The sequence below is a fragment of the Triturus cristatus genome, chromosome 3_2 (genome assembly GCF_964204655.1).
Source record: "Triturus cristatus chromosome 3_2, aTriCri1.1, whole genome shotgun sequence".
Classification (NCBI taxonomy): domain Eukaryota; kingdom Metazoa; phylum Chordata; class Amphibia; order Caudata; family Salamandridae; genus Triturus; species Triturus cristatus.
In genome coordinates, this window is record NC_140584.1 from 282,648,570 (window position 1) to 282,671,199 (window position 22,630).

At 47.3% G+C, this 22,630-nt stretch overlaps 1 protein-coding gene across 2 annotated transcripts in view; it reads left to right on the forward strand.

Annotated features, from left to right (window-relative positions):
• The window catches only part of TRNAU1AP (tRNA selenocysteine 1 associated protein 1), a 203,773-nt gene that overhangs the window by 129,426 nt on the left and 51,717 nt on the right, over nt 1-22,630 (forward strand). For both annotated transcript variants that reach the window (XM_085647623.1, XM_085647624.1), the window contains one exon: nt 4,612-4,774. In XM_085647623.1, the coding sequence (XP_085503749.1) occupies nt 4,612-4,774 (163 nt within the window). The remainder of the gene's footprint in view (nt 1-4,611; nt 4,775-22,630) is intronic.

The following is a 22,630-nucleotide window of genomic DNA, read 5'->3' on the forward strand; positions in this document are numbered from 1 at the left end:
TGCTCATTGGAGGTTTTTTTGACTTAGAAGCAAGTCTAAGAGCATCTAGAGAAACAAGTATTTGCAATGTTCAGCTGTCTGCAGTTCATTGTTGGTTGTTGTCTATGATTTGAAGTACATAAAAACATGAGACAATTAGTACTTGCGTGTATATTAATTTTAAAAGTATCTTCACGCACAATGCATGTGGTCTAGGCAGCTACAGTTACTTGATGTTTCGTAGTGACCTTTGTTGCCTTAAGAACTTTAGCGTCCTGCTGTCATTAATTTGCATCCCACAGATGCTGCAGACAAATAGATTCCAATCTTTCTCGGTCGGCTTGTTTACGCTTAATTAGCCTGGCCTGGTTTCCTTTCTAAAGTGTCGGAAAATTCACAGCAACGCACACTTCATCAGACCTTTATTCACAAAACATACGTAGATCTATTACATTATTTTAACCCCATTACAAAAGCAACGTGCAAGGTATTTTCTAAATATTTGTAGCGTATTTTTACAATTTTGTTTGCTAATATTTAACGCTACTAATTTTGGTTGTGTGTAGTTGCAAACATGTGGCTACAGTTGTTCTGTTCGCACGTATCTCCTGCCGATAATTAACGGAATTTTTTATTCTTTTGTTTGTTGCGTGTGATTAATTTAGCACAAAACAAGTCCATCTGAGCGCGTTATTTACTTTTTAAATGTACCCTTATCGTACATTTTGTGGCCAGGGTTTTTATTAGGAGGCTGCTTTCTAAATACAATTTTGGGTGTTAGCCTGCCTAAAAAACAAAATAGAAACTGTATTATTGGGGAGGGCACGTTTAAATGCAAACAATGAGAAATTCAGCACTTGCGGTTAACTAAATTTCAAAAGCAACTTCTTTCTTAATGTACGTGTACTTAGCCAGCTGCAGTTCCTTGTTTTTTTGGGCTTAGCTACAGCCGCTTTTACAGTGCTGGTTACAGCTGCTTTTATACAGCTTAATTTGTGACAGGATACGTGCCGGGGCTCTTATTAGGTGGCAGATTTTAAAGGAATTTTTTTGTGTTAGCCTGCCTAAGAAACATCCTAGAAACTGTACAATTCTGGAGGGCATGTTCCTTAAAGGCAAAAAAATGAGACACTCAGCACTCGTGTTTATTTTACTGTAAGAGGCAACTTCACTTACAATGCACCTATGTCCAGCCAGCTGCAGTTCCTTGTTGTTTGTGGCTTAGCTACAACCGCATTCACAGTGCTGGTTACAGCCGCTTTCCAACAGCTTAATTTGTGATGAAAGAGGTGCTGGGGCTCTTATTAGGCGGCACAGCCGCATTCACAGTGTTGTTACAGCCGCTTTTCCACAGCCTAATTTGTGATGAAAGAGGTGCCGGGTCTCTTATTAGGCAGCATTTTTTATATTTAAACAAGCATTTGCAATGCAATAGGTCTCGCATTTACAAAAGTTTAAGCTATTGGCATTGTTCATGACAATGCCTTTTTTATCTATTTTATAAAACAAACACATAAATAAATGCCATTATCATTTAAAATGCCAATAGCTAGTGTTGCATTATTAGCTATGCCAACTGCTCACACTTTTATAATGCGAGACCTATTGCTTTGCAAATGCTTGTTACTAATTGCTGCTCATCTTATCCTCGAAAATGGTGTTTACTTTTCTTTCTCTTTCTACAGTTTGAGATTTTTGTCAAGGGATCTATCTGATAATCATTGTGAAACCAAAGGCCGTGTTTTTTTAAATGCACAACATTTAAACAGCTTGTAAATGAATCGTGCAAATATTTAAACATATAGCAGGAATTACAAAATCACTTTTTTTTGTTTTAAGTGTGATGCGAACAAAGTTTTCATTAGGAGCAAAACAACTCAGAACACTTTACTTGGTGATGTGCAAATGACAAATATTTGCAGAAACTAGATTTCTAAACATTGTTGTACACTACATAGTTCTTTAAATAAAACCGCATGTCAGTGGGAGGTGTTATGGCCATTTCAATGAAAAATCTGTAATTGCAAATGTGTTATCACTTCATGCTTTAGTTATGTATTTATTAAAAATGATAGTTTTTAAACATGATTTGAGAAACATTGCTGCCCCCGTCCTTATGACAATGCTGTTAATGAACTAAGAGGCAAGTCAGCAGCCATGTGTATCATACATGTGGCTAGATTTGTTTTCTATATGGAGTGAAAGTTTAGTCTACTAAATCAAACAAAAGTGTTTTTGTACAGCAGACACGCTGAACTTGCGTGTTTGAAGGTGCTCTCATATGTGATAAAGAAGAAAATGGCGGCTCAGTGAATTAAATATTTGCCAAGGATCACATAATTTGAAATCACTAGACCTGCAGGTCTAGTAAAAGTTTTATGATTTTTTGTAGAGATGGAGCTTATCAATCATCTGGACTTGCCCTTGACATCAAATAGGAAACAAAGCTTCTCATTAGCAGACATTGGCAGATTGAACTATGGGGAAGACATTTCCATCGAACTGCATAGCTTGGCTGTGTTTTCAAGAAGGAAGTTTTGTGTTAGGGCGTTTTTAGAGCCCTTTACTTATCAGAGGCATTATAATTATCCCATTCATTGTCTCCTCGTTTAAGAGTGGGTATGGCATTGTGGTAGCTTAGTCTCTCAAAGAGCTTGCAGCGGCTGGATCTGAATACTGTCTGACCACAGTGAGATTACTAATGTCTGCTCTGGTGCCAGGGGCACAGCCACATTTGCTTTATCTGAAGGGATTTGATATGTAAACCGATAACTCCTTCGGCATCATCTTTAAATTGTCCCGGTAATCTACCACAAATGGGGTCCTTTGGAAGCTTTAGATAGAAAAGATGTTCACCATAAAGTAGATAGTCTCTGTATGTGCTTGTTTATTTCATTAGGACTTTTGCCACTTTTTTTTAAAACTTATTTTTATTGCCATTTTCACAGTGCATACATTGTACATCATGTATATTCTTCAAGTGGTCGTGTTCGATCATACATCCTGTAAGGATACTTAACAATTGTATTGATTGATGATTCGTTGCCAAGAAGCATAAACAGTGTATACAGTTATCGTGACGTTCACATCCTACAATCTCGGGTAGGATTTTTGCCACTTATGTCTCTCTCTCTTCCCATCATCCTCACTGAAGAAGACTAGAATCTCTTACTCCTTCTCTTCTTTATATCTCTCTTCTAAGTGGTGGACATAGTCAACATCCTCGAGTGCTTATGACAAAAAGTGTTGTGCATGGTCAACAAGAACATGAAAGTAGTTGATGAGCAGGGCCTAGTGTACAAGGTAATTGACGTTGACAATGGTTCCCTTTATATTGTCTTTGTGGACAAAGTGGTCTTGATGTGCTGTGTTGTTGAGTCTGCACTGAAAAATGCAGGGTTGTCGAGGTTGTCATTAACTATGATAGAGTTGATGTTAACATAGTCTGCAATGAGGGGGCTGTTGCCTGGTCCCTGTGGAAGTACTCAATTTCTGTTGAGTAGACAATCACCTTTCAGGTGGTAAACTTGATGTCTGCCTTCCTGACAAGTATCAAGAATTTAGAGGCCAACGTAGGCAGTATATTTAGAGGAGGAAGATTTTCTATTTTTCCCCACAATAGTTACAAGCTCTAGCCAGTTCCTCTTTTTGTAATATTTCATTTTAAGAAGGCTCTTCTATGGCAGAAAACGATCTTCTCTCCCTGTCTCGACAAGCTTTTGCTTTAAAAGTCTTACCAATGTCACAGTACTGAGGATCGTAATAAGAATGAAAAATATAAATGCCCTTAACGTGAAGATCATATGCAAATATTTACTTTCCTCCACATATGATATAGGGGGTAAAAGAGTTCCTCCCCTCCCTGCCCTCCAGTTTATAAGAAGTCTCAGCCATGATGATAGTTTAATTGTGCCCAGCCTCCCGGAAATAGGGGAGGAAAGTTAATTTATTTTCCATTGCTGTGAGTAAAGAATTTGTTGGTTTGCAAGAAAACAATCCCAGAGAAGGTCAAAACAAATACTGTGTTAAGCGAAGTAAGTCTTCTCTGAGCTGACTTCATTGTGTAGTTCAGTAGACAGCCTGAGCTATGAAAGCGGATCGCAGAGGCTCTCCACATTATTGGCCTTAGTTTGTGCAATACAGTGAGGTGGATAGACTTCACAAGGTGCAATGTTCTGTATGTGTGTTTATAATCACTGCTATTTTTACATTTATTATCTAGGATTTTCAGCCTGATCACAATGTTAAAAACACTTTTTGTTAGTCCTTAGTAGTGCAGGCAGTTCAAACGAGCTGGGAAGGAGGAAAAGCAGGACAAAAGAGAATATTGGTATAAAAATGTTGTTCTTTTAATAAAAACAAAAAATGGGGGCTTAAAAAAAATAGAGCATATGAACAGTTAAAATGTTTTTTATAGAATTAACATTTGGATTTCTTTGTGGGAAATTCTACACTTTTGTGTCTGCAAATAAAAACCAGTATTTCTACTCCGTACTTTTAGAAGCTGTTTCAGTGCATGGGTTGATGGCACATGGAATGATTTTGAAAAAGCTACACCCTGTGTTGTGTGTGGTATATTGTTGATTCAAACCTGTCTGAATTTGTTGAAAAAGTTTTTTGTTTTTTTTTTAGTACAAAAGCAAAAACTATAGATTACACCAAGATATACGGCTATCAGTTCAACCAGTACTATGAGCAGTACCAGGATTATTTCGCCCAGTGGGGATATGATCAGAACACAGGAAGCTACAGCTACAGTTGTCCACAGTACGGCTACACCCAGACCTCCATTCAGGTAAGAGACCAAGTCTAACCTGTCACTTCATGATACACCTAGAGCACCATGCAGGTAACGGAAGAGCCTTCCTACCAGTGCAACATACAGTCAAAGCTGCACTGTGAATGAGAGAGTTACAGGGTTTCTTACAATACCTGGTACACACAGAGTAGCACACCACATGTTGGGGACCAAACATTCAATTATGGCACGCAAATAGAGTAACATGTTCATGACCAGTAACTTAAGTAGGGCATATCATGAGAACCATAGGTATGAATGATTAAACCCCTGAGTATATGGTAAAACCAGAACGCAATGAAGGTTAATGTCTGTGCCTTCTAATTAGAAGTACACCTAGCTCATCATACAATTAAGTGTTCGAGTTGTCACACTCGGCTCATCAGTCTGTCTTTATTTTCCTTTTGGTAAGTGCAGAGGAAAGGACAAGCTGTCCCTGAATACATTCTGCCAGCTCACTTTAGATCTTCTCATAGATTGACTGATACCCACATGAAAATATTCGGAAAAGTCATAGTCCTGAAAAACCTTCAAACAACTTGGTGCTTCAGTATGGCTAGAAATACTGAAGAATCCTGTATCATTTTTTAAACTCCTCTCCCCACCCCCAAAAACTCCATGCTACTCGTTAACCAGCTCTTATATGTAAAAACCCCTTACTAGCCCCTACCCTCTCTTACACCTAAAAACGCCCTTTCTACCCCCTGTAGCCCTATCCATTCATAAACCCTTAAAGGTTCTTACTACCTTTTACTCTTACCCATCCTTTAAACCTACAAACCCTTACCATCCTTAACTCCTAATCATTACTTAAACCTATTAAGAACCTTACCCCTATCCATCCATGATCAATAAAAACTCTTTACTACAGAATAACCCTACCAACACCCAAATCATATTTTTTAAATGACATAAGTGTTTGTGTACTGTCATTAAACAAAATTACCTGCATAGTAAAATATTGTGTTGTAAAGGTACCTTTAAAATAGGCTGAAGTTGGGGGGGAGGAGCCTAGCGCTCAACCAAGATGGCCGCGTAGGTGCGAGGCTCCCGAGGACCTCCGCAACCTCCTACGTTTATCCTGTCTTCATCCTGCATTGGTTGAGGGGACTGTGTCGGTGAGCCTGAGCCGAGGTGGTACCCGTTTTCCGTTTTTGAATCGGACCCCGGGTGCCGGGGTGAGCACCGACTGAAGTTTGCGGCCTACCTCCCTCCTGACCCCGGATTCGAGTTTGGGGGTAACCCAGTGGCGAAGTGAACAACAACGGCGGGCTGGGCCTGGCGAGTCGCGCACCCCGCACTTTCACTTTCGCTTTTGACTCCCCTTGCCGTCATCGCAAGTGGGATTACGGCGTTTCTTTGTGTTGGGGTGGCCTCGCTGGGAGACCCTGCCTGCCTGCCTGCCTGCGGTGGCCCGCTCTGCCGTCCTGGGGTGACCCCCGGGGCTCTCGGCCTTGATTGATTGCTTGCTCTCCACTGCGTACCTGGTGAGGTCGCGAGCCACACGACGATGGCCACGAAGCAGGAAGGGGATCGGTTGAAGGCCAAGTCTACCCGGCGTGGCACCGCGCATCAGGCCAACATTATGGACCGCTACACCCTCCCGAAGGGGTCTCCCGGCGGATCGCACAAGTCCTCCGAGTGCCCCTCGGATGCCCCGGATTTGCCTGCGGATCTGACTTTGCAGGATGTTATGGGCGCCATTGCTGAGATGAAGACCTCAGTGGGCCAGCAATTCGACACCTTGGCACATAAACTCGACGCAGTCCTCATCGATGTCAACCTTGTTAGAGCCGATCTCTCTAAGACAAATGACCGGGTCGACTCTTTGGCCCACACCGCGTCGGGCCTCACGACTGAGGTAGCGGCCCTTCAGACGGAGGTGCATCGGCTCCGTCAGGCAAGTGCACTCTTGGATCGGCGCCTGGAGGACTCCGAGAGCAGGGCCCGGAGGAATAATATCCGCATTATTGGAGTGCCCGAGGGACGGGAGGAGTCGGCGGCGGATCTCTTTGTGGAGGACCTGATCTCTACCCATCTCCAGCCTAAGGGGCTGAGTAAATTCTTTGCGGTGGAGAGGGCCCATAGAGTTCCCGGAGGCAGGCCGAAGGTCGGAGCCCCTCCGCGGCCTCTTATTGCCCGTATTTTTAACTTTCGGGACAGGGATGCGATTCTGCAAGCTTCCAGACTGCAAGGGCCGATTAAGCTGGAAAACATGGAGGTGAACTTTTATCCTGACTTCACGCAGGCGGTCCAGAAGCAGAGATTGAGTTTCCTGGGTGTCAAGCGGCGGCTTCGGGACATGAACCTAAAATATGCCATGCTCTTCCCGGCCAGGCTGCGGGTGGAGGCGGATGGTCGCACTCACTTCTTTGACCGTCCTGACATGGCCGGGGACTGGCTGGACACTTTGACTGGGGGACATGGTCGGGATGGGGGGGGGGCGACGGGAGGTGAGCGCTCACCGGACCAGGTCTGAGGTACTGACACCGTGGCTCAACCCGGGTGATGCCACTTTTGGCCATGCTTAGGGTCTTTTGCCTATTGTGCCTTGTTTCCCCTCCATGGGAGGTTGTGCTGGGTCTCGAGGGGGTTCTCCCTCCTCCTCTAGGGGGTCTTAGTAGTTCCATTTACATAGGGGCGACAGGCACACTGCAAGTTGGGGGGGCTGTTTGGGCTCATGCAGGGGTGCAGGGAGGGGGAAGTTTTGTTGGGGCTGTTGGGTTGGGGTTGGGTATTGTTTATTTGTACCACAAGGCAGATGTATTGTTGTGCTACTTCTACAGTGCTCCCTGGGGGGAGATGGCTCGATTTCGGCTATGATGGGGGGTAGGGGACTGAGTCTTTTGTCCTGGAATGTCAATGGACTGGGGGACAGGATAAAACGGGGTGTGGTCCTGCAGTTTTTAAAACGTATTTCTCCCGATATTGTATTTCTGCAGGAAACGCACCTCATTGGAAACTCCTTTCGTGCTATGAATAGACGGGGCTATCGCCTTATAGCCCACTCGGGCTTCACCTCTGGCTCGAGGGGCGTGGGCATTATGGTTAAAACTTCGCTCCCGTTTGAGATGGATGAGGTGTTCCACGATGACAGGGGACGATACACGGCTCTGGTGGGTAGATTGGAGGGTAGAGTGATTGTTTTAGTTTCTGTTTATGTACCGCCAGGGTTGCAAACAACTACTTTCGCTGATCTGGGACGCCTCCTCCTTGGCCTTCCGGAGGGGATTCTAGTGGTTGGGGGAGATTTTAACGCTGTAGTTTTCGGTACTGAGGACCGTCACCCTCCTAGGGATCTCCCCCGTGCCCAAGCGTGGCTGTCCGGCCTCTTGGATACATTGGGGCTGGTGGATTGTTGGCGGCTGAAACACCCTACGCAGATACAGTACACCTTTCATTCCGGGGCTCATGGCAGTCTTTCAAGGCTTGATTATGTTCTGATGCCAGCGGCACAGGCGGGGAGGGTTGGGGAGGTACGACATTTGGCGCGGGGTATTTCGGACCACTCCCCGCTCCTGCTGCATTTCGACATTGTCCCGAGGGGGGAGGGGAGGGTGGTCCCGGTCAATCCCTGGTATCTGCGCGACCCCACAATTCGCGCAGATTTGGTTAAATCTCTGGAGCGGTATTTTGAAGATAATGTGGGGTCTGTATTGTCCGCGGTCTCTCTGTGAGAGGCGTTTAAGACGGTAATCCGGGGGGAGGCCCTGTCCCTCATTTCCCATTCCCGGAGGCGCGGGCGGGAGGAGGTGACCCGTATTGAAACTGAGATAACTGAATTGGAGGGTGATCTGGAATGTGGGGTAACGGATGATAAACTGCATGCTCTCCGACTCAAACAGGCGGACTACAAGGCCCTAGTCACGGAGGCAGCCAGGGGCCTGAGTAGAGAGCAATAAGGGCGACTGTATGATGTGGGTGATAAGGCTGGTAAATTGATTGCGTGGCTGGATAAAAAGGAGAGAGCGAGTCGAGTTGTCCCGTCGATTGAGAGACTGGATGGTGTGTGTGTCACTGAGCCGGAGGAAATTGTTGAATGTTTCGCTGAGTATTTCCGTGGGGTGTATTCCCCGGTATCTTCCCGTTCGGAAGAGGATTCCCATGACCTGCTTAAAGACATTGCGCTGCCTTCCCTTTCGGAGGAGGATAAAGTGTCGTTGGATGCCGCCCCTACATCTGAGGAGATTGCCCTCGCCATACGTTCGGTCGCTTCCGGCAAGGCCCTGGGTCCTAATGGCCTTCCCATCGAATTGTACAAGCTGCGACCGGATACGCTGGCGCCACATCTCCGCGCTATGTTCCTCGCGGCCCGTTCGGCGGGCTCCCTCCCGCTGGAGCAGCGTCTGGCCACTATCGTGGTTATTCATAAGGAGGGGAGGCCGCGGGATCGGGTCACGTCCTACAGGCCCATTTCTCTGTTGAATGCGGAGCCCAAAATTCTCGCCAAGGTGCTGGCTAATCGGCTGGTTAGCATGGTGTGCGATCTGATTCACCAGGACCAGTCCGGCTTTATCCCTCATCGCAACACCGCGCTTAACCTGCGGCGTCTGCACGGGGTGCTCGCGCGGGTCCCGTTCATACGAGAGCCAGACATTTTGGCGTCCTTGGACGCCACTATGGCGTTCGACACGCTTGAATGGCCATATATTTGGGCGATGCTGGCGAAGTTTGGTTTTGGCCCGGGATTCATTGGCTGGGTGAAACTGTTATACTCCGGACCTCTGGCGCAGGTGGTGGTGAACGGTAGAGTGTCGGCTCCGTTTGAGCTGGGCAGGGGTACGCGGCAGGGCTGCCCGCTGTCGCCGCTCCTCTTCGCGCTTGCCTTGGAACCCCTGGCGGAGTGGCTGCGGTGGGAGCCTTCCATTCGTGGTCTCCGTTGGACCCCTGAGTATGAGGATCGCGTATCTCTTTACGCAGATGATATCCTTTTATACCTTGCTTCCCCGCGTAAATCGCTGATTGTATTAGTGGATGTTTTGCATTCCTTTGGCCGTAATTCTGGCCTAGTTATCAACTGGGCTAAATACTGTGTGTATGTCCTCTCCGGGGAGACTCCTATCCTACCGCGGGGCTGCCCTATCCAGGTCGCCTCGCAGGGATTTAAATACCTGGGTATCTTTATTACCCTGGATGCTGAGGCCCGATATAAACAAAATTTGCTCCCCCCCCTCCAGCGCCTGAAGGAGGACGTGGCGCGTTGGAGGCGCTTGCCGCTCTCGTCGCTTGGCCGTGCGGCATTGTTTAAGATGATGTCGCTGCCACGTTTCCTATATGCTTTACAGAACACGATGGATGTTGTCCCGGCGCGCTACTTTCGCGAGGTAGAGAGTTTGCAGCGCCAACTATTCTGGGATGGGAGGCCGCGTATTGCCCTTGCGAAGCTGACGCTCCCGTGGTATGACTGGGGGGTCGCCCTCCCGGACATCAAACGGTACTACTGGGCCTCCCAGCTGGCCGCGATAAACCACGGCCTTTACGGGCCTGCTTTAAACCCGGCCTTTGAGATGGATAAACTATTACTGCCGGGTGGTGACTACAATCGGGCGCTTTATTCTCGATCGCTCGACGCGCGTCTTACGGGCCCTACGCGGGTCATGGTACGGGTGTGGCACGCGGCAAACTTGGCGATGGGGTGGAAGGATCGATTGACCCGGGCGACGCCACTGTATGCCTCTGAGCGGCTGGGCTCCCTGTGGACCTCGAAGGGCTTTGAGAAGTGGGACATGATAGGCATCAGCAGGGTGGGCGATCTCTGGACGAGGGGGGGATTCAAAACATTCGATGTGCTGCAGACGGAATTCCAGTTGCATGACAGGGAGTACTTTCGATATCTACAGGTCCGTCACGCGCTGGTCTCCGTATTCCCGGATGTTGCCTCCATCCCGGAGTACTCCCCTCTGGAAGATAGAGTGCTAGATGGGCATGTGCCGGATGGCACGATTTCCTTGATCTACAAAAAGCTCATCAATGATCGCTCGGGACTGTTGACTAGCCTTCGTGAGGCGTGGGTCGCCGATGGATTGGAGCTGGACGACGAGGACTGGGTGTCTGCGGTGGCCTCACCGAAAGAGGTGGCCATACCGGCCCGCCTTCGCTTCGTCCAGCTCAAAATACTCCATAGGGTCTATGTTACGGGGCCGGGTTTGCGGCGTATGGGATATTCCGTGGATGGGTTGTGTAAGCGTGGGTGTGGTTCATTGGGGACCTTCGTCCATATTTTGTGGGAATGTCCGGAGGTGGCGCGATTCTGGCGTGGTGTGCATGCGGTGTTGCGGGCGGTCACACATGTGCCGCTGCTTCCTGAGGGGAGGAGGTGTCTGCTAAATGTGTGGGAGCCGACTGATTACTCAGTGCCGCAGACGTGGTGGGTGACTCTGGGCTATATGGTGGCAAAGCGTGATATAGCGCAACTGTGGGGCTCCCAGAGGTCGCCAACGATCTCGGCATGGAAGGACAACATGGATTGGTGTATGTTTCGGGAAAAAGTGGTGTATGTCGCGAGAGGTAAGCCTGGGAAATGGGTGAAAGTGTGGGGCCCCTGGAACTCCTACCGTGGCGGAATTTGTACCCCGCTGCTGACGCCTGAACTGGCACTGGCCCCGTCTCCCTAGTCTCCTTGTCTCCTTGGTTCTGGGTACGGAGTCCACTTTGTCTCCGCTCTGGCCTGTCCCCCCCCGCTTTTCCTGTGTATCGGTAGGGTCCTCCCCGGGGGAGCGCATACTGCTGCTTCGATTTTTTGCTGCCTTGTGGATTTGTTTGTTATTTCTTATATAAAAATGGAACCGCCATCTGGGGGGTCCGGACGGTGTGGCCGCCAATGTTTTTTCTTTCCAACTCCTGTGATCTCTCTCTCGCTGCAGCGTGTGTTTCCCACTTGTATTCTATGCTCTTATCGTTTGCTAGCGGCCGGCCCGAAGGTTGTAGGCCCATTTTTGTAACTCTTTTGACTTCTGTAATAAAGGTTTAAAAAAAAAAAAATAGGCTGAAGTTAAACACTGTGCAGTAAAGGTGCTGTGTTGTAAAACATGTGTTGTAAAGGTGACATACTACCTCAGGCTCTTCTTAGGAGCCTTTCTAGTGCTGAGAAAAGACAGTTGTTTAGAGACCAAGGTAACATTTTGGCACAGTCTTTGAGTGGCCTTTTTGTTTAGTGGAAAATGATAGCTGCTATTTTGCAGCTGTGTGTGGATCACTGGAATGGCTTACGTACAGAGATGCTACATACATCCATTTATACACAGTGTCTAGGCTATGGTAGCACAATCACAGAGCCATTTCACCAGAATGGACACCAGGCAAATACTCTGTATTCCTGTCAGTTAAATGAATGGGAGCACTGCTGGCACGATGACCTTGGGGCAACCTTGACTCACAAAACACTGATGACTGCTTTACGGTACCTGACATTGGGCCTCTTGAGGTTTACAGAGAGCACCATTCAGATAACTAATGGAGCTCACTGTATGAGTTGTTCCCAAATAAGCATGCAGCTCACAGACCAAGCAATTAACCATGAAGTGCACACAAAACAACATGTAAGTGTTCTAGTCCCATTTACTCTCCTGGAAGAAGGGCTAAAACCTAGTTGAAGATGATGGGAGGCGGTAAGAACATGTTTTTTAAGTTGAAATGTTAATGGTCTTAGGACCCGGGGTAGGCAGAGTCCTGTGATTCAGTATCTTGAATTTAGTCTCACTCACATCATCATTTTGATGGAGACCCATTTGATTGCAAGTGAGAGTAGAGCTCTCCTTACCAGGTGCAGATGGTTGGAGAGTTACATGGTTTCGGGCCAAGCAGAGTGTTGTAGGGGGTGGTGATTTTGGTAAGGAATGGTGCTGGGGTGGAAATTACATTTTCAAAAACTGATAGCTCTGGTAGGTGGGCCCTGGCTAGTATGAGATGTGCAGGTTTTGAGTTTGTGTGTGTAGGAATTTATGGTCCAAACTTGGATAATCCCCATTATATTGTAAATTTGGAATGGAATTTAGTTGAATACACGGGCTGATTTTAATACGCTATTAGACCACATTCTAGGTAGATCAACTCAGAGAGACTGTGTTTAAGCACCCCGGACAAGACAAACTCTTAGGAATATGCTCCAGGATTTAGGGTTAGCGGATGTATGGCAACTTCTAAAGAGCCAGATAAGAGGTTATATATTCCACAGCAAAAAATATGGCCCTTACTCTAAGCTGGACTATTTCTTGGCCGATAGAGACTTGGCAACAAATTTTAAAGAGGTTAATCATCTTCCGCGTCATACTCCGGGTCATTCTGCGGTCGATATGTCACTGCAATGCCCTTATAATAGGCAAAATTTAAGGTAGACGTTAAAACGAGCTATAATCTGATGTTGGGGTGGTGTCCACCTTGAAAAGAACCAATGTTGATTTTTTTTCTTGATAATGCAGGCATTGTTTCACTACAAGTAATATGGGATGCTTTTAAGGCTTTTATCTGAGGGGTCCTGCGAAGCCACGTACATTTTAAGAATAAGGTGGAAAGGGTGGAATTGGCCAGATTGGAGCAAGAAGTGGGGGCTTTGGGGGCTAACTTTCAGAAGCAGAGTATGGGGATGGATAAGGAAGGGACATTAAAACAGTTGGAGGAGGTGCAGCTAAACTATAAAATCAAGTTGGATCTGAAGTGCAGGGAGCAGTGGCATGCTCGATGTATGAGTTAATTCGAGTATGGGGAGTGAGCTGGGGCATTACAGGCATGGAAGACGAGGGTTGAGAGACCCAGGAATACTATTAAGGAACTGGTTGTTAATCCCCAGGGAGATGTCTCCGGATATGCTGGGACATCTGGTCTCCTTATTTTCTACACTATACACGGAAGAGGTCTTCCCGGTGCCGCATAGGCTTAGATAGTGGTGGGTGGGGGCATTGATCTCCCTGAGCTAACAGAGGAAGATAAGGAGTGTATGGAAGCACAGACTACCCAGGAGGATATCCAGGGGCACTTGTCGCATATTAAAAATGGAAAAGCGATGGGCCCGATGCCATCCCCTCGGAGCTTTATAAGCTCCTAAAAAAGGATATTGTACTAGTGTAGGTGACACTTTTTGATTCAGTATATCTGGGTAAGGTGCAGATTCCTAATTCATGGAAGGAAGCCACAGTAGTAATGGTTTTAAAACTGTCAAAGTATCCTAGTAAGGCTGATTCTTATCAGCCAATATCCCTACGGAATGCGGATTATGATGTATTTACAAGCATTCTACCTGGGAGACTGGCCAAGCTAGCCCCCAAGCTAATACACCCAGGTCAAAGGGGCTTTGTCCCAAAGCGGCATTTTCACAAGCTTACTCAGCAGCTGATCGGATCTATAGATCTTGCCACAGCTCGATCGATTTCCTTGGCTGTAGTCATATTAGATGCAGCCATGGCATTTGACCAAGTCTGTTGGACTTGCTTGTGGGAGATATTGGCGGTATTGAGCTTCAACCCCTGCTATATTTCAACGCTACAGAGGTTAAATGAAAGTTCCTTTGCCAGACTTTTGCTTAATGGGTCATTGACCGGGCATTTCTAGAGGCACTCAGCAGGGTTGCCCCTTGTCCTCCTCCATTGTTTGATATTCATATTGAGCCGTTTGCCCAACTACTTTGATGGGATGTGTAGGTTACTCCTTTCAGCTCTTCCCATTTTAGTAATACGATTGCGCTATATGCGGATGATTTGATAATCTACACATCTTATCTTGCTCAGACTAGCCCTAGGATGAAAAGCTTGGCAGAGTAATTTGGGGCCCTATCGGGAAATCAAGTGAATAATTCTAAGCAGGATGTGATGTGTTGAAATGTAGCAGATTGGAAGGGGGAATCTCGGGCGGATATTAAGTATCTGGGCATTACTGTTAATCCTCTGGAGGCGATACGCAGTATAATTTGGTGAGAGTGGCGAAGGAGGTGAATGCTTTACTCGCCAGATGGAAGAACTTGCCCCTGCCAATGTATGGGCGAGTGAACTTAATTAAGATGATGATTCTCCCCAAATTGGTGTATCCTTTTAACTGTATACCTCTCACATAGTATGTATACCCGCTATTGATACGATCCAGGGACAACTACATTTTATATGGGCCTCAGGAGGGGCTAGGCTAACGTGGTAAAAATTGAGGCGTAGGCTCGAAAAGGCTGGCCTAGCTTTGCCTGATATGAATTTGTATTGCATGGCTTTCAGTTTAAAAGCTGTAGGATGCTTCTGGGTAAGCTGGATATGTCAACTTGGGGGGAGTTAATGGCAGACATGATCGGTGGAATCCACTGGGTTCCTATATAAGTGCCCCAAACGTAAAAAAAAAAAAAAGTACGCCTAAAGGTTCTAAAGGCAGTACTGAGTTTATGGCTCAGAGTAAGGAGGATCTTGATATTGGCTACTATTCCGATTTTGGACCAATCTGGGACTCCCCGGGTACCCCCCCCAGAGTGTTTGAGGGAGGGGCTCAGTATTCCACTAAGGAGGGCTGGGACAACTACCTATGGGGAATTGTCAGCAGTGCAGGGGATATTACCCTGTAAAGTTTTAAGTGCCACGACTGGTGGCTCCCTATCAAGGTTTAAATATCTGTAGCTGTCTTCTTTGTTTGCAAGCGCTATTCAGGAGACAGGGGTGCTTGGGAATTTGAGTCGGAACTACAGGATTTGAGACCTAAAGGTTGCAATGTGGTACTGGAAGTTTTTGGGAAGACTGGGATGGAACTATCCAGTAGACCGAACTTCAACCTATGTGGCAAACCTCCCTGAAGTTATTGTATTCTGTGGTTCAACTGTACCTCTCAAAAGACTTCAAAGTTTGCACAGGAGCCGACCCCCAGATGTAGGAGGTGTGGTCTTGTAAGAAATAATGACCAATTCTTTTTTTTCACCTGTTCTGGAGTGAAGGGTTTTTAGCTAGGCGTTGAGAACGTGGTCAAGGATATCTTGGTTGTCAGTATCACTTTAAGTCTTGTGATGGTGCTAATGGGAGTTGATACGGCCTCTTGTAGTCTGCTGAGTAGAATTCAGAGGAGCCTTCTGTTCTATAGTATGCTCCTAGCCAGGAGGGAGATCTGTAAGTGTTGGACTGATCCATCTTCGCCTTGCGCGACAGACTGGCTCAAAGGTGTACGTTAGAATTGCTGTAAGCAGATGGAGTGTAAACCCGATGGGGTGAATGCGATGGTTGGGGTGGAGTTGCTGAGGGAGGAGGTGAGCTGGTCGTTGGTGATTTTGGTCCAGTTTCTTCGTAGGAGCAGGTGCTGGTGTCTGTGGGTGGTGGGTGTTCTGACAGTGAAGTGGCTGCATCGTGGTCTGTCTAAGGGAGTTCGGTGGTGTGGCTGAAAGTGATGGAGTTTCCGGTTGTGACGAGGGGGTCGAGGGTGTGTCCTGCTGAGTGCGTGGGTTCGGTCATGATCTGGTGGAGTCCAATATTGTGGAGGTTGTCCAGGTGGGATGTGGTGTTGGGGTCTAGTTGATTGTCGAGTTGGAAGTTGAGGTCTCCCAGCAGGGCGTAGTTGGTGGATGCGATGGCTTGTGGGGAGATGATATCCGTGATGAAGTTGGTGAAAGGTCCGCAGGGTCCGGGAGGGTCGGTAGAAGAGGGTTCTTCAGAGGGTGGTGGTAGGGCTGGCCTGTATCATGAAGTGTAGGTGTTCCATCAGGTCTGTTGGCTTGTCGGAGAGTGTGCTCAGCCGGAGGGTGGATTTGTGGAGGATGGTGATTCCTCCTCCCGGGTGGGTGGGGCGGTCCTTCTGAGAGATCTTGTATCCTTGGGGAATGGCGATGGCAATGTCCGGTCCCGAGGTGGTGTTGGTCCAGGTTTCGGTGAATGATGCTACGTCCGGGGTGATGCTGTTGAGGAGGTCCCAGATTTCGATGGCGTGTTTGTGGAGTGATCGGACGTTGAGGAGGATACATTGCATGGTCTTCGGTTCGGTTGTGTTCTTGCGGGCGGGTTGTGCCGGATCCATGTTCCTGGCGGTGCTGCAAGTGTGCCGGCAGCGGTGACAACTGAAGGGTCCATGGGTGTCGGCTAGCTTGCAGTTGTTGTTACGGCCTCGGTTGAGTGCGTGGAGTGCCGCTGGGTTGTAGTGTTGGCGGTGCGGAGGTCAAGGATTCCTGGCGCTATTCGCGGACGGGCTTGCCTTTGGCGTGCCAGCGGCGCATCCACCATTAAGTAGGGGTCGGGAAGGGCTGGACAGCTGGGAGGCGGGAGCGGGGAAGGGAATTGGCTAGGGCTGGTCGCGCTGGGGGGAGGGGCCGCTGGGGCAGCAGTGGCAGGAAAAACGGGGGAAAAGAAAGCAATAGAGGAAAAAGGGTGAAAAAGAAAAGGAAAAAGGTATAAGGAGTACAGGGATGAGAAGAATAAAGGGTGAAACGGAGCAGAAAGCAGGAAAAAAGTGCTATAGAGAGTGAAAGGGTGAAAAAGCTGAAGTGTGAAAACGGAGCAGAAGGGGGCAGAAAGTGGAGCGAGAGAAAGGAGTCAGAGGTCCACTGGACCACCAGGGATGAGGCACCCTTTATAACCTGTGGGTGGAGGAGGGCCTCGAACACCAACACTATGGGAGTGCAGGGCTCAGAGAGGCCTCACTTAATGGTGGATCTGTGAGAGTGGGAGAGCAGTTTCACTGACAGTGAGTCAGTCAAGTTTCCGAGGCGGCACTCGCTCAGTGACGCTTTTCATCGCGACTGTGACTGCAGCCTCCTGTAAGCCTTTCCACCTGTACCACTTCTGCCCCGAGTGCTGAAGAAGATCAAGCGCGACCAGGCACAAGTCATTCTTGTGGCTCCGGACTGGGCAAGAAGAGTTTATTACCCCAAGATCCTCTGATCAGACTGCCCCTTCAAGAGGATCTTCTGTCGCAGCAGCAGGGGACACTTCTTCACCCAAACCCGCCCAGCTTCCACCTCCTTGCTTGGAGATTGAGACAGTTGACAGCTTTTGAATATCCGCCCAAAGTCTGTAACATCATCTTGGCAGCCAAGCGTCCCTCCACTGAGACATTATACGCTTGTCAATGAAACAAATTTGTGGCATAGTTCACAGCAAAGGCTGTGGATCCCCTCTCTGTCCCTCTTTCTGAGGTTCTCTTGTTCATTCTTTCTTTGGTCCAGCAGGGTTCTGCTCTGGGCACTCTAAAAGGCTATCTAGCAGCCATTTCTGCTTTCCTTCGGCTACCAGATCAGCCCTTTTTAGGTCGATCCTAGAGCAGCGCATGCGCTGCTGCTCAACTTTTAGTAAGGGGCTTTTCAAAGTGCTACCCACAAGCTTTTCCTGGCATAAAGCTTGCGTGCACGTTCGCGTGCATGCCGCCATCTGCCTTTCTTATCTCTTCCTCCGCATCGCTGGCCTAATTATTTTTACTATTGCGGCCACACACATGTGTGGTTCCCTCAGCATTTCATGTATGTGTAGGCTTTTAGGGTTCACCGCCACCACTTCACTCAAGGGTCCGTTTGTGTGCTTTGTTCATGCTTTATTAGCACGGAACTCAGTTCAGGGACGCTCTGCTTTGTGCGATTTGCTTTTAATGTAGGCATTTGCTTTTTGGGACCCACTAACAGCATTAATTAAATCGAACACTTCCCTAAAGTGTTACCTCAGACTGAGCACTTTCCACTTAGCACGGCACACAAATCATCTGCTCAGATTAAGTTTTGCCCCAATCGAAAAATCTTCTATTGAACCTTCTTCTAAAACGGCATCTTCCATGGAGCATCATCCGCCCTTCTGCTAGATTTATAACCCTGAAGTGTGCGAGTATCTGTCACAAGTACTCTCATCCTCCTCTAGTCCAGTTTACTTGTCTAGGTAGAGCCGGAGGGCTGGTGGGGGTGGCATAGTCTTCCCAAAAGCTAAAGCACGTGTATCAAATAAATATTTTATTAGGTTGTCTCCCGGTGTAAGCTTTGTGAACTTCTACCCATACACCCCTCAGTTACCACAGCTAGCAAGACATTACATGTGTTTTTTCGTAAATACATCATTTTCTTGTATAACCGGTAACACATTCTCATAAACTAATGCATGCAAGCAATTTGAACTAACGTGCCTACTTGTCAATTTTACTTACTCCACCTGAATTATCGTATGCTCTGTACACTCATGCTTTACCACAGCTAGCAAGACATTACATGTGGGTTTTTTTCAATACACAAAACCTTTTTGTTGCATTCGGATTTAAACATGCTCATTTGACGGGTTTTGTTTTTTAAATTCGGATTATAATAACTTTTGTTTATTAAGTCTGCGTGCAAAGCTTTTGATGTTTGCATTTGATTCTGGTGTGCTGTTGAAAGTAAAAGGGCACTTTATCACCTAAAATAAACTTTGTGAAAGCACATACAGTACATCTTGCTGTTCGCCTTGCTTTGTATTGGTAAATCTTCCAGTTTGTAGCTTTTGTCAAGATTTTGTGTTTTGCTTTCAGGCCAAAATGCGATCAATCGACGGGAGCTCTTTTTAAAAAAAAAACAAAAAGTGTTATTGTAAAGTCCTTTGTTTAGGCCTTCTTTTTTTCGTGCGTTTATGGGTTTTTTTTATGCCAAAACGGTAAAGTTTGTTGTTGTATTCGGATTTAAACACACTCATCCGATGGGTTTTGTTTTTAGCACTTCCTTTGTAGTGTTGTTGCGAGGTGTCTTCAGCGGCATGGGAAGGCTCTCTGTCCACAATGCTGCTCCCCCTGCCTTTAGATTTAACAATTGTGAATAGGCCTGTAATTCTTGTTTTGCTCATGCATTAATGAGCTCTGTCTCCTCCCACCCCCTCTCACTGCTGGAACTGGCTCTCTGAACGCGCACATCTCTTGGGAGGGCTAGGATTACCGTGGGCTGATTTACTGTTTTTTAGGTCGAGCATAGAGCAGCGTGTGCGCTGCTGCTTGACTTTTAGTAAGGGGCTTTTCAAAGTGCTACCCACAAGCTTTTCCTGACATAAAGCTTGCGTGCACGCCGCCATCTGCCTTTCTTATCTCTTCCTACACATCGCTGGCCTAATTACTTTCGCGGCCACACACATGTGTGGTTCCCTCAGTATGTTTACAGAGAGCCCTCGCCCTCCACCTCCCCGGCTTTCTCTTCCTTCTCTGCCCCCACCCTTTAATGACTTGATTTTGCTTCTGCCTCCCTGTTCCTACCCCCCCCCCACCTCCCCTTTTACATGATCGCGATCAGTTTTGCTTTCACGGGCGGCCGCGTCACTTTTGCTTGTTCAAAAATGCAGCAGGTCAAAAAGAAAACTATTCGGCATTGTCTCAAAACTGCATCCAGTAAGTGGCAAAACAGCACCGTCAAAGTATTTCCCGCAGACATATTCAGTTAAAAGGGGTTATGCAGACTTGCCCCGTGTTTGACAATTTGTTGTATAATTGATTTATGCACCTGGCGTGATTTCAAAGATGCATAAGCATAGCTGAATAAAAACACTTCACAGAACACAGCAGCGGACTCTTTCAAGACCTTTCAGTTCTTGCCTTAACTAAACTCGCGGTGTAACTCTTACTGCAGCACAAATGGCGATGGTGATGCGGGCTACATACACGCTCTACGATAAACCCGCAACATTCCGCTTTATGACTGCTGCGCCTGGACTAATTGAGTTAAAGCTACCTGAGCAACAGCGGGATTTCGAAAATGTAAGAACATTCAGGCACACGGTTTTTGAATAATTCAACATAACCGTAAATCTGTTAAATTGTATGCTGCATCCATGATATTTAAGCCTCTCTTTACAAGTGGCTGATTGAAAATATTTTGCCTCACTTAAACCCGCCAATTGGTTAGTTTTGATGTGCAAACATTCACTGACACACAAATGCACCAATATGTGGAGGCTATTTGTACTTTGTCTCATACGCCGGTGCCATGTTTTTTGGCACTACAAGCTTAGGGACTGCAACATGCGCAAGCACGCATTAGCAAATTAAAGCCAGATCCGAGCTGCCCTGGAAGAGCGCCACACTCGTTTGAGACACGGAGACTTCTGGAAGCTTCTCTTTCTCTCTCTCTCTCTCTCGCTCGCTCGCTCTCTCTCTCTCTCTTCCCCTCTCTCTCTCTCTCCCTCTCTCTCTCTCTCTTCCCCTCTCTCTCTATCTCTCTCTCTCTCTCTTCCCCTCTCTCCCACTTTCACTCTGTCTCTACCTCTCTGCCTCTCTCTCTCTCTCTCTCTCTCTCTGCCTCTCCGCCTCTCCGTTTCTCTCTTTCCCCTTTCTTTCTCTGTCTCTCCCCGTTCGCTCTTTCTCCTTCTCCCCCTTTCTCTCTCCCTCTCCCCCTCTCTCTTTCCCTCTCTTTCTATCTCTCTGCCTCTCTCCCCCTCTCTCGCCGACTGTTTCTCTCTCTTTCCCCCTCCTTCTCGCTCTCCCCTCTCTATCCCTCTGTCTCTCTCTCTACACCCCTCTCTCTCTCTCCCTCTCCCCCTCTTTTACTCTCTCTCTCTCTCTCTCTCACCCCCTCTTTTACACTCTCTCTCTCTCACCCTCTGTTTCTCTCCACTTCTCTCTCTCGCTCCCTCTCTCTCCCCCTCCTTCTCTTTCTACCTCTCTGCCTCTGTCTCTCTCCCCCTCTCCGCCTCTCTCCCTTTCCCCGCTTCCCTCCCTCCCCCCTCTCTTTCTCTCTCCCTTCTTGCCTTGGGGTTTCTGTGGCTTTGTGGGCGCAGTACTATGGTTGATGAGCTTGGTACACAGCAAGTGGAAGTGAAAATGGACCCGTACAGCCACCTAAGACTGGCAGTGTGGCAGCCTGGGGGTCATGGTCCCTAGTCCAAGCAATGAATCTAAGCTCCCAGCCGGTATTAAAGTGCTGCCATAAATGAGGTGCAGCACCCAACACACCCCTGTACCCCGGTATCACTGCACCTTCTCCATTTTCGTCACCTTTTCCTGACCTCCTCCTCGTTCTTTCACCCTCTTCTGTTCTTTAATCCATTCCTCGCCTTTATTGTTCCCTCAGCCGCTATTCAGTCTAAAAAGTAAACACAGCTAAGCCTCCGACAGGCGCTGGGACTAAAAAAAAACAAGCATTGGCATAGCCAATAGGTCTCGCCTTTGGGGCCTTAAAAGTATTTAGTTATGCAGCACAATATCCTTGGTGCAACAACATCAACTGTTGCATGGCTAAACACTTATAAGGTCCCAAAGGCGAGACCTATTGGCTATGCCAATGCTTGTTACTCCTGTCCTCTATTAAAAATAGATTCTTTTAGGGCATTATTCATCTTTTTCCTCCATCTCCTTTCATAATGCCCCAGTGGGACTTGAATCTTTTCTTGACTCACCTTATGTCGCTCCTCCAGGGTTGGTATTGCTGGGGTATCTATTTTAAGGTAAGGAATCTATAACTAACTGTCTCTTTCAGATATAAGAGTTACTTACCTTCAGTAATGATGTATCTGTAACAGATATAGGTTAGTTATAGATTCTTTACCGCCCCACCCATCCTCCCTGCTCTGCGAACTGACTTCTCGGGATAGGGACTCCCTTACAGGGCCATAGTTGTGGCGCACCAGTGGTCAGTGTCTTTCATGGCTCTGCGCTTGTGGCGCGGAAAGTCATGTCAGGACTGACATCAACGCGCCGGGGCAGCAACTAAGTAGGCACCGTGACGTCATCCCTGCGACGGCATAGACAGATTCAGAGTCGAGCGACGCCACCTACCGACGCGCAGGGGTGCTAAAAAAAAAATTCTCTAGATCCAGTCTGACGCCTGGGGGTAATTCTAAGGTAAGGAATCTATAACTAACCTATGTCTCTTACAGATACATCGTTACCGAAGGTAAGTAACTTTTACTTTCGTTTTACAATAACATTTCCTAAAAAATGCATTTTACAAATAGTAGCATCAGAAAAAAGATGTCCCAATACAGC